General features: G+C 44.7%; 1 protein-coding gene across 1 annotated transcript; it reads left to right on the forward strand.

Moving 5' to 3' along the window:
- Positions 1 to 10,553: 10,553 nt before the first annotated feature.
- Positions 10,554 to 11,531, forward strand: LOC135087310 (uncharacterized). Its single transcript, XM_063982108.1, has one exon. The coding sequence runs from the start codon at positions 10,554 to 10,556 to the stop codon at positions 11,529 to 11,531; it is 978 nt and encodes a 325-aa protein (XP_063838178.1).
- The last annotated feature ends 1,196 nt before the right edge of the window (positions 11,532 to 12,727 follow it).

Below are 12,727 nucleotides of genomic sequence, written 5' to 3' on the forward strand. Positions count from 1 at the left end.
ACCAATCCCATGCTCCCAGTAGGGACATGGAATGTGACTATGTCTCGGACGCCGATGACAGTGGCTTCACCACTGTCAGTCGTTCAAAGAGGACCCGCAAATCCGCGGCCTCTCCCCCTCCTTCCCCCCCTGCGAAGGCGCTGAAGGCCAACTCGGGCCTCTCTCAGCCCTCGCAATCCTCCCAACCCTCCGGCTCGCAGTCGAGCACCGGGCGGACTGCCAGAGTCCCCCCAGTCTTTGTCCAGGACAAGGCGTCCTGGAACAAGATTTCCGGCGCGCTCAAGGAGCGCCACATCAACTTCTCGCACGCTAAGTCGTGCAATGTAGGCATTAAGGTGTCTTTGTCCACCTCAGACGAGCACCGAGCCCTAACACGCTTCCTTGATGAAAACCGTATCGGTTATCATACTTTCCCCCGCGAGGAGGAAAGGGAGCTGCGGGTTGTTATCCGTGACATTCCCAAGGAGCTAGACTCCGCCTCCATCTTGGCCGACCTCAAGGCCCAAAACTTCCCCGTCAAACAGGTTCATCGTCTGTACAGGACTCGTACTCGTGAACCTTTTGACCTTGTCCAAGTAGTCTTGGACTATTCCAATGAAGCGAAATCGATTTTCAATTTGAAATCGGTTTGCTTCATCTCCGGGCTCAAAGTTGAGCCACCCCGAAAGCGCGGCGCTCCCGGCCAGTGCCACCGCTGCCAACATTACGGGCACGCTGCCCGTAATTTTTTTTTTTTTTTTTTTTTTTTTATGTGATAGGAGGCAAACGAGCAGACGGATCACCTGATGGTAAATGATTACCGTCGCCCATAAACACCCGCAGACCCAGGGGCGTTACAGGTGCGTTGCCGGCCTTTAAGGTAAAGATACGCTCTCCTCTTGAAAGCTTGCAGGTCGTATCCGTCCGGAAACACCGCAGACGACAGTCCATTCCACAGTTTGGTTGTACGGGGCAGGAAGTTTCTAGAGAAACGTACTGTTGTGGACTGCCAACCATCTAAGTGATGGGGGTGGAAGTGCTGTCGGGTAGATCGGTGGCGAAAAGTGGCGGCAGGAATAAGTCCGGATAATTCTTCGGAGCACTCCCCGTGATACATGCGATAGAAGATGCACAGTGAGGATACATCTCTACGCAGCGCCAAGGGGTCAAGCCGATCCGAAATGTCCTGGCAGTCAACGATTCGAGCTGCTCTCCGTTCAATGCGGTCCAGAGGGAGAAGCTGGTACTGGGGCGCACCTGCCCAAAGATGAGAACAGTATTCCATATAAGGCCGAACCTGCGCCTTGTAAAGTTGCAGACGATGGGCTGGAGTGAAATACCGTCTCGATCTATTGAGCACACCAAGCTTCTTCGAGGCTAATTTAGCCTTACCCTCTAAATGACCACGGAACTGGACTTCGCTCGATATGTCGACACCAAGGATTCCGATATTGGCTGAGGCAGTTAGGGGAGTGCTCTCGAAACAGCGGGATACGACAAACGGCAACTTTTTGGCGGTGAACGCGCAAACTTGTGTCTTTGTAGGGTTAAATTGGACCAAATTGCGTCTACCCCAGTCTGAGACCTCCTTCAAGGAGGTTTCAATTTCGGACACAAGTTTGTTACGGCTCTCAATGACGTTCTCCCGAGAGATATTTGCGCGGCCGGTATAAGCGGCATCAACCGTGCTGTCGTCCGCATAGCAATGAATGCCGCTAATTTGCAGCATATCATTGATATGCAGAAGGATTGTCACGCCCGTCCTAGGTGCGTCAAGTGCCTAGGCGATCACGGCACAGCCGACTGTGTCAGTGTCCCCAGGTACAGAGGGGAGAGGGCCCCGCACAGTAAACACGCGATTCATTACGCTTCGTCTTCAAAATAAGTTCTAGTGAAGTAAAAGTGACTATTTCCATATGAGTTACACATATACGATTAGCAGTTTGAAATTCCAGTAAAATCGTGTTGAGTGAAGAAAATCGGTGAAGAAATAAAGAAGTTATTGGCAAAATCATCTCGTAAACAAATTTTGCCGGCCTCCGTTCCTGACCTACGACAACTCGCAGAGCGCTCGCTGCGATACCGCTAAGCGCTTGCAGCCTTCAAGTACCAATTGTGCGACTAGACGCCCAACCGCTGTCAAGCGCTTCACCCGCTGGATTTGCAAATAGTGATTTGCGTTTTTTCGTTCGCACTGCTACCTACCACTGCAACAAAAATGTCGACGTACGGAGTATGCGCTGCTTGCCGAAATGAAATTACAAATAGGCTCTTTTTAGCCTGTTGTTTATGCAAAGAAAAATATGATTTAGAATGCATAAATATTAACGAGAAAATCTTTGATCTCATGGATAAAGAGCGTAGATTGAAGTGGGCATGCCAGGCGTGTAAAAATCGCTTGCCCAAAACAAACAACCAAAACACACCATTGCGGCCCTGCCACCTACTTACGGAACAACCCAACTTCGACACGCCATCGAATAGCAACATAACCATTGGAAAGAGATCTTCAAATACTGGAAATGACACACTTAGCTCAGATGAACCTAGTATTTTGGGTGACACCATAAATCATGAAGACAGAGACCGTGCTTCTGAAAAACCTAAACGAGACAATTGTACAGCGGCTAAAGGAAAATAACATATTAATAATAACGGAATTAAAGAACACAATACAGTCGGAAATAAATAAAACTATCGAAAAATTAAGAGAAGAAATGCATACAAAAACGAGTGTACTCTCAAAGGAACAGGCAGACACAAAAGTAAACATACAAAAGATAAATTCAGATTTAATAAAAATACAAACCGAGAATGATAGACTGAAGGAAGAAATAAGAGATTTGTCAAATAGAATATCACAAACAACGAACGAAATGTCACACGAGGGAAAATGCACTGAAGTAAACACAAAAAAATTCGTTCTGTACGGCTTCAACGAGTACTACGATGAGACAGAATATGACTTACACGGCAGACTCATAGACCTATTTCACGAAACAATGCATGTTAACATAATGGGTTATATAGAAAACACATACAGAATAGGCAAAAACGTACAGAGCACCCGACCTTTAGTCATCGAACTCCTAAGTAAAAGAATGGCTAAGCACATTCTAAATAATGGCCAAAGTCTTCAAGGGACCCGTTTCGCAATATCAGCATTTCTTGATGACAAAGCTCGAAAAGAAAGACAACTTTTGAGAGGAGAAATGATCAAGGCTAGAAAGAGAGGCCTTCACGCTGTCATCCGGAACAACCAACTGTTTGTGGAAGGAAAGAAAATTAACATAAATGAAAACGAACACCAACACCAACAAGATTCCATTAAAACAACGGAACCAAGTCAAAACAACGCGAGATATTACAAGAGGAAAACTCATCAGCCAGAGACACCTAGCGATAGTCAAAGTCATTTATTTCGAAAATTCAGAACGACAATATAAAATACTATTCCAGAATATACAAAGTCTTTACAATAAACAACACATTCTAGAAGCTTTTATAGAACAGACACCAATCTATAAAGCAATATGTATTTCTGAAACCTGGCTATCACCTGAAAAATTGGAGAACACAAATATTACAAACTACAAAATTGCAGCATCCTTCTCTCGAACCCGCCGAACCGGTGGTGGTGTCTGTATCCTGCTTCAAGAGCAGATAAACTACAAGGAAGTAAAAACTATTACTAATATGTCAATAGAATACGTTTTGGAAGTGTGTGCATGTGAACTAACTGATGAAAATATATTATTAATAAGTTTGTATTGGAATAAAAGAGAGGAAGAATTATTTTATAAACAATTAAAGCTAATATTAGAATTTATAAACAAAAAATACTCTAAATTCAAAGTAATAATAGGGGGAGATTTCAACATAAATATTTTAGAAAACAACTTAAAAACTAATCAGTTTCTAGATTTCATGTTAGAATACAAATTATCACAATATATACAACACCCAACTCGCATCTCTCTCACTGTCTCAACATGTCTAGATCTAATATTTACAAACTTTAATGACGGAAAGTTTTATACAACGGTTGAAGAACTGGGTTTCTCAGATCACAGCGGTACAATAATCCATCTAGAAATACCTACCCGAAGTAAACAAACAATCTGGTTCACAAAAAAAAGATTTTACAATGCAAAAAATATGGAACAGTTTAAATCAAAACTAAATAAAATAAATTGGAGAGAAATAATACTATCAAATAGAAATATAAACGAAAACTACAAAATGTTTAATCAAACTCTTATAAATATTTTAAATGAATGCATACCATCACATAAAATAAAACTAAAAACTAAACAGAAAAAATTTTGGTTAACAGTCGGTATCAAATTATCTTGTCAAAACAAAAGACTGCTAAAAATACTTACACTAAAAACAAATAGCCCAATAATCAAACAATATTATCTATACTTATAATAAATCTGTAGAGAGGTCAATTCTGTACATGAAATATATTTTCAAAATAACTATCAAGGGGTGATTAGTGATCGATACTGATGCCAAAAATGCAATCGGTAAAATTTTTGTCTGTCTGTCTGTCTGTCTGTCTGTCTGTCTGTCTGTATGTTCCTTATAGAAACAAAAACTACTCGACGGATTTTAACGAAACTTGGCACAATTATTTTTCATACTCCTGGGCAGGTTATAGGATACTTAGGAATTCCCACGGGAACAGGAATTAGCGGGAAAATCCTTTTGTATGAAAAATCTAAACCGCTTAAGTAAGACGCTTGAAATTTGGCATGTAGGTACCTTAGTAAACTTAAAGCTTAGTTACAACAGGATAGTGCAAAATTCCCACGGGAACGGTAATTAGCGGGGAAATCCTTTTGTATGAAAAATCTAAACCGCTTAAGTTAGACGTTTGAAATTTGATATGTAGGTACCTTAGTAAACTTAAAGCTTAGTTGCAACAAGAAATTCCCGAAATTCCAACGGGTACGGGAATTAACGGGAAATTCCTTTTGTATGAAAAATCTAAACCGCTTAAGTTAGACGCTTGAAATTTGGCATGCAGGTACCTTAGTAAACTTAAAGCTTAGTTGCAACAGAATATTGCGAAATTCCCACGGGAACGGGAGTTAGCGGGAAAAAACATTTGTATGAAAATATCAAAACCGCGTAAGATAGATGAAGGGGGTAAAACGGGATCCACGCGTACGAAGTCGCGGGCGGCCGCTAGTAAAAAATATGAAAAAACATTAAAAAAAACAGTAGCAGTTGCAAAAAAATTACATTATAAAAAGTTAATTTTAAAATCGGATAATAAAGTGAAAACAATGTGGAATGTGATAAAAAGGAATACTAACAAATTATTTAAAAAAGAAAAACAAAACTTAAAACTAGAAACAGAACAAAAAATTATTTCTGACCCTAAACAAATAGCAAACTATTTCAATCACTTTTTCGCGCTTCCATCGGAGAGAAGAAAAATAATATTCAACATACCAATAATTACCCAAAAGCTATTCAGGAGATCCATGCCACCGAAAATACAATGTATCTAAGTCCGACTGAACCTCGTGAAATTAACTCTATACTTAGAAACCTTAAAAGTGAAAAGAGTCATGGAATAGACGAACTCCCACCCATCTTATTTAAATATTGTGCTGATGAACTAACATATCCTCTTGATGGGGCGGGTCACTGTCTATGCTTTAATAGTTGCGTTGCCTAACTTGCACTTTGCTTCTGCTTTGCTGCTTGTCTAGTATAGATGCTGGCCTTCCTTATCCGCATCACTGCGGGTGAGGAGGCGAATGGTCTTGAGGGAGAGCGCAACGGTCGTGAAGATCCTCAAGGCAAGACTGAAGGATTGTCCTGCACGTGGTTGCCGCCCTGCTATTGGTCTAATTCCTTATGAAATAGACGTAACGGAAACCTTCTGTCGGAGTACCGCCGGGATGTCGAGGTCATGTCCTTGCGTGTCTATCATCAAAAAGACGATGGTAGATGGTAGAATGACCTCCTGCACCTAGGTCACACCCTGAGGGTCCATTCTCAGGGGGCAGGCCTGATGCCACCGGGATGCAGAAATCGGGCAGCTCATCTTGAAGGGTGCTGGGGAGCCAATGGCGTGGTATACCCCCAAGAAAAAGCGCTGTAACCTGATGATAGATGAGTCATAGCAGCGAACTTTTATAGGGACCGCTGCTGAAACAAAAGTCCTAAGCTACCAAATCAATGGCGGTATAACCATTAACCAACCAGAGGTTGAGGAGGCGCGGGCGGCCTTGGATGGACACAGAAAGGACCCAACCGAACAGTGGCGGTATAACCACAACCGGCTACCACAAGCCATGCGATGGAAAATCTGAGCAAAAAGTGTGGCAGTGGTGCTAGGGGAGGCATCACGGGTTTCAAAAATATCCCCAAAAAAAAAAAAAAACCAACATGAGCGCAAAGGCAAAAATTGATTTACCCCAGGAGGGTACCAGCAAGGCTGGAGAATCCCTCCCTGAGCATCGCTCAGGCTGCCCTACGTATTCTGGGGGGGGCAAGCAATTGCGTGTTGGAGGAGCTGCAGGAGGCAGCAGGGGCCAGACCAAATTGGGAGGGCCAAAGGTCCCGAAAGGGATAAAGGCACCGAAAGGTGAAGTGGAGGGCGCACCAGGTGCAGGGAGTGGGGTGGCACCGTCGGGGAATGCTCCCCACATGGGGCGGGCACCTAAGCGGAGCGCTGAGAACCCACGGGGTCTCGTTGTGCGAAGCGAGGGCGGCCTGAACCAGGGGGGCGGCTCTGGCAGTGTGGCTCCACACAGTGCACCACCCGAGCAGCGACTGCCTGATGTGCGTGAGGCGCTAGGGCCGCAGGGTAACACCAGTGGCACTGCGCTTAATGCAGCGGAGGGCGGCGATCTGCAGGGGAGAAGGAGGCGCAAAAAGCGGTCGGGATGCCAGAGGAGGGTGAAGGCTGAGTTGCGGAGGCAACAGGCTGAGGACGCCACCTCAACGGCAGACCGGATTAAAAGGGCGAGGGAGATCAGCGGAGAGAGCCAAGTGTTGGTCAGCGCCAAGCGTGCTAAGACTGAGGAAACTCAGTCCTATGCCGCGGCTCTGAACATCTATAAGATGGCGATCACCGCTAAGGACTTTCCAGGGACCTGGCTAGGCGAGGAGGAGTATCTGGCGCTTCAGGGTATCATTTTTGATAAACTGGAGATCACGCCGGATCCCATCCCCGTCGTCAGCATGGGAAACCTGAAGTCAGGAGCGATTCTCTTTAGGTGTGAGGGGGAGAGCTCAATGAAGTGGCTTCGCACACTTGATGGCACTGCCGTCAATGGTGTGGAGCTTAGGGTGGTGGATGCTAAGAACCTCCCAAAGCCGGTGAAGATGGCCTGGAAATCCAGGAACGTCACGAGGCAGGACACAGGGCGGGTCATGAGGTTGCTGCAGAGGTTGCATCCGAGCCTGAAGACCTCGAACTGGAGCATTGTTGGCTCCACTGTAGAGGGGATGACGGTCAGGAGAATCGTCCTGATGGACGAGGCCTCTGCGGCGTACATCAAAGACCGCCAGTACATCCTGAACACTGGGATTGACCGGAGCATCTTCAAGCTTCTCGAGTACGATGTAAGGCGTGGGGATGAACCGGTCAGTGCCAGTGTGACGGCTGAACAGCGTGGGGATGCGGTGGCGGTCCCGGAAGACTGCCCGCGGACAGAGGAGCAGGCCTTGGAACCAATAGCGGGACCTAGTGCGAGTGAAGGGCTATCCGGAGGGACTGGGGGTGCGGGGGAGAAGCTGGTGGTAGATGAACCTGCTGCCGCTCTGTCTCCCGCATCCATAGGCTCGCTGGAGGCCATAGCTGACCTGGACCTGGGACGGTCCTCGCCGCTGGAGTATGATATCTCCGCGGATGAGGAGACCGAGCTCGGGGACAGAATTTGACGTCTGCAGCTCTCTTCGGGGGTTTAAGGTGCGTTCAAATTAATCTGCATCACTGCAAAGCGGCGACTGCCATCATGGCACGAGAGCTCAAGGTCAAAAGATATGATATCGCCTTAATCCAAGAGCCCTACCTGTACAAAGGTGAGGTGAAAGGACTCGGCGGCACAGGTGGAATATTAATATATAATTGTTCTACTAATGATACGAGGACTTGCATTTATGTCAGAAATGGGATAAGTGCGATTCCTCTATCCAGGTTTTCTTACAGGGATCTCACAGCAGTGAAGATCCAAAGGGAGGGGGATTTGCGAGGAGTGATAGTGGCATCGGCATATCTCCCATATGAAAAGGCAGATCCTGTGTCAAGGCAAATGCAGGATCTGATACAACACGGCAACCAAGAAGATCTGGAAACCATCATTGGCTGCGATGCGAATGCTCATCATGTTGTGTGGGGCAGCTCAAACAACAACGCCAGAGGAGAGAGGTTACTGGATTTTCTGGTGAGTTCTGAAACACATATTATTAACAAGGGTAACAAACCTACATTCTTCAATGCCCGGAGGGCAGAGGTGATTGACCTGACGCTTGCATGTAAGAAGGCAGTCCGGAAAATCACTAACTGGTATGTTTCGGACGAGATATCATTGTCTGACCATAACTATATATGCTTTAAGTATAATGCTCCTATAAGAAAAGACGCAATTAAAAGAAGGAATCCCAGGAACACTGATTGGGAAGACTTCAAACGGGACCTAAGGACGGAACTTAGTGAACCAAAATGCAAACTCAACTCTGTGCTTGAAATAGAGTTTGACGCTAATCGAATTACCAATGCCTTGAAGACTGCCTGGAGGGATAACTGCCCGGAACGCGAGGCGGGATCGAAGAAACTTCCATGGTGGACCAAGGAAATAGCCCTCTTACGAAGGGAGACAAGAAAGGCGTTCAATATAGCAAGAGCTAGGAATGACTTTACAGAGTATAGAAGAGCACTGACGGAGTATAGCAAAGCGGTGCGAAAGGCAAAGAGGAAGGCATGGAGGGATCATTGTGAGATGATCAACTCAGTTCCCGAGGGCATGAGACTAACAAAGGCCATGTCAACAACCAAAGCGAACCCACTCACTACAGTATGGAGTGAGAGGGGGGGATATACGGAAGCAGGCAAAGATACGTTGAAAACAATGATAGCAACGCACTTTCCTGAATCACAGGTCCTAAACGATGATCAAGATCCAATCAGCGTGGAGGAACAAAAAAGAACAACAAACAAGCTCGACTGGGTTACGGCTAAGAGAGTAGTGGATGAGACTAAGGTGAGATGGGCAATCGGGAGCTTTGAACCATACAAGGCACCAGGCCCAGATTCGATCTACCCAATTCTCTTGCAGCAAGGAATCTCCATTCTGACTCCTCATCTATGCAGGATATACAAGGCCTGCATAGCATTTGGATACATACCTAAGGTATGGAGAGAAGTCAAAGTGATCTTTATACCTAAACCAGGTAGACCGGATTACAACGACCCTAAGGCATATAGGCCAATAAGTCTACAATCTTTTCTTCTCAAATCGCTTGAAAAACTTGTAGATAAGTACATAAGACAAGGACCACTAAAAAGATTTCCTCTACATGAGCTTCAATGTGCATACCAGGCAGGGAAATCTACAGAAACTGCGCTACACTATGTAACCGGCAGGGCGGAGGCGGCTCTTGAGAGTAGGGAGGTTACTGTTGGGACATTTGTCGACATAGAGGGGGCATTTGACCGCACTACCTTCTGCTCTATAGGAGCTGCTGCTTCTGACCACGGGGTACCACTACCTCTATGCCGGTGGATAGACTGTATGCTTAAAGGCAGGATTATTCAATCAGAACTGCAAGGAGAGTGCATGAGTGTAAGGACTGTCAAGGGCTGCCCGCAAGGGGGGGTACTCTCACCCTTGCTATGGAGCCTGGTCGTGGACTCACTACTTGTGAAACTAAACAAAGGACCACTCTACACGGTTGGATATGCAGATGATTTGGTAATTATGGTAAGGGGCAAGTTCCCAACTATTGTGACAGACATCATGCAAAGAGCCCTCAACACACTGGAAGAGTGGTGTGACAAAAACCACCTCTCGGTGAATCCGGGAAAAACGAATGCTATTGCATTTACAAAAATGAGAAATACAACAGGGCTAGGACATCTCTACCTTTATGGTAAGCAAATAACCTGGACCAATGAAGTGAAATATCTAGGGGTAATCCTAGATAAGGAACTTACATGGCGTAAACACCAAGATACGGTCATAGCTAAGGCTATGAGAGTGCTGGGAATGTGTCGTGGTGCATACGGGAAGGCATGGGGACTTAGTCCCAGAGTGATGAGGTGGATCTATATAACTATGGTGAGACCAATAATACTTTATGGCAGCATTGTCTGGTGGCCTAGAATTAGGTTACAGACGTGCAGAACGGCACTGGGCAAATTGCAAAGAACTGCATGCCTAGCAATAACGAGTGCGTTTAGAACTACGCCAACTGCAGCATTGGAAATTATTCTGGGATTGCCCCCACTGCACTTGGCGCTAGAAGTAGATGCAAGGAAGGCGCTGCACAGACTGAAGGGGGCGGGACTTTGGAGTACATCCAAACCTTGCACCAAGCACACAAGGATGGGGAGTGATCCTCAATTAGATGCAATAATGGACATGGGTTGTGATACAATGCAGCCTAGGTACATGTTTAGCAAGGATTTTAAAGTGTCTATACCAACAAGGGAAGACTGGAAAAGAGGACCAAAACGTCAACAAGACAGCCTGATCTGGTATACTGATGGCTCCAAGATGAACTCAGGAACAGGAGCGGGCGTCTACTCCAAACAATCTGAGCACAGTGAAAGCTTAGGGAGGTTTGCAACAGTGTTTCAAGCTGAAACCTATGCTATAATCATGTGCGCAGTAAGGAATATAGAACAGGCGCATAAAAAGCGTGACATTTACATATTAAGTGACAGTCAGGCAGCACTCAAAGCCATTGCCTCAGTGAGGGTTGGATCCACACTCGTTTTGGAGGCAATCTTGGCACTGAATAAACTTGGAAGGCACAACAGGGTGACCCTCATGTGGGTACCTGGACATACTGGAATCGAAGGCAATGAGAGAGCCGACAGTCTAGCGAGACAAGGGTCAGAGGCGGCACCTATTGGGCCAGAGCCGATAGTGCCCTTATCTATAAGCACTGTACACATGGCCATGAGGCAATATACATCCAGGAAGCACAGAGCTGAATGGGAAAGCTCCAACGGCATGAGCCACTCCAAACTATTCCTAGTTGGAAACACAAGATCATGGGAAAAGCTCATACTCAATGGAAACAGAAGGCAAGCCCGAGTGATCACGGGTGCGCTAACAGGACACTACACTACAAACCACATGCTCCACAAAATGGGCCTAACTACGGATGACAGCTGTCGAGCATGTGGAGAACATGCGGAGTCCATGAAACACCTACTCTGCGAATGTGACGCGCTAGCTAGAACTAGAATGGGTCTCCTGGGATCGGCTTATCCGACGCCAGAAGAATATAGGTCCTTCTCACCCAAGCACTTGATCCACTATATGGATAGGATCTTTGTGGATGAGGGGGGATAAAGGTATAGGGAAGCACAAAAGATCCCAATGGGTCGACGTGCACTGCGCCCATGCGCGGCCCAAAAATAAGATAAGATAAGATAACATATCCTCTTTATACTCTAATAAATCAATCTTTTGAGGAAGGCGTCGTACCCACAGACTTGAAACAGGCCATAATAAAACCAATACATAAAAAAAAATCAAAACTAGATCCAAGTAATTACCGTCCCATAGCTCTACTACCTACAGCCTCCAAGATTTTTGAAAAAACTATGTAAGCGCATATACTCATTCTGCGAAAAATATAAAATATTCGACGAGTGTCAGAACGGCTTTCGTAAACATAAATCGACAACTTTAGCAGTTTATAAATACATTCAAGAAGCTCTCAATATTATCAACTCAAAACAATATGCAATAGGAATTTTGATAGATATGACGAAAGCCTACGATAAAGTGCAATTTAAAATTCTGTTAGATAAATTATACAAGGTAGGTGTACGCGGTAATGCTCACGAGTGGCTTAGTTCATACTTATCGGAAAGAAGACAAATAGTAGAAATCGAATTTTTCAATAAAAACTCCAACATGATAGAAAATATCCAATCAGAAAACATAGATTTGTACGCCTCTATTCCCCAAGGCAGTGTGATTGGATGTTTATTATTTCTTATCTATATTAACGATCTACCTAAAATCATAGATAAACATAGCGTTTTATATGCAGATGATATATCTATACTTCTCCCTTATAAAACAAATACAAATTTAAACCAAAATTTAGAATCTATACTAACCAAGACCGTTAACTGGATGAGCATGCACAATCTTGAAATAAATTTTCTTAAAACAAAATTAATATCTTTCCACCCATATCAAAAACAATCTTTTAACATAAATTTTACCTTTGAAGGGACGCAGCTGGAAGTGGTTGACGAGTTTAATTTGCTTGGTCTAACAATAGATACCCACCTTAATTGGAAACCCCACGTGAAAAAAGTAAGAGGCAAAATATCCTGTTTCTCATACGCCCTCCGTGAAATTAAAAAGACTACAGACCTACCCACAGCTTTAACCACCTACTATGCATACGCTTACTCATGGTTCTCCTACGGAATAATACTATGGGGAAATAGCACTGACGCACCTACAATTTTTACCCTACAGAAAAAATTAATAAGAATACTAGTAAACATAGAACAAACAGACTCTTG

This window comes from Ostrinia nubilalis, assembly GCF_963855985.1.
Source record: "Ostrinia nubilalis chromosome W unlocalized genomic scaffold, ilOstNubi1.1 SUPER_W_unloc_1, whole genome shotgun sequence".
NCBI classification, from domain to species: Eukaryota; Metazoa; Arthropoda; class Insecta; order Lepidoptera; family Crambidae; genus Ostrinia; species Ostrinia nubilalis.

Coding starts and splice junctions, on each gene's coding strand:
- LOC135087310 (XM_063982108.1), top strand. CDS start 10,554: ATGGGGAGTGATCCTCAATTAGATGCAATAATGGACATGGGTTGTGAT.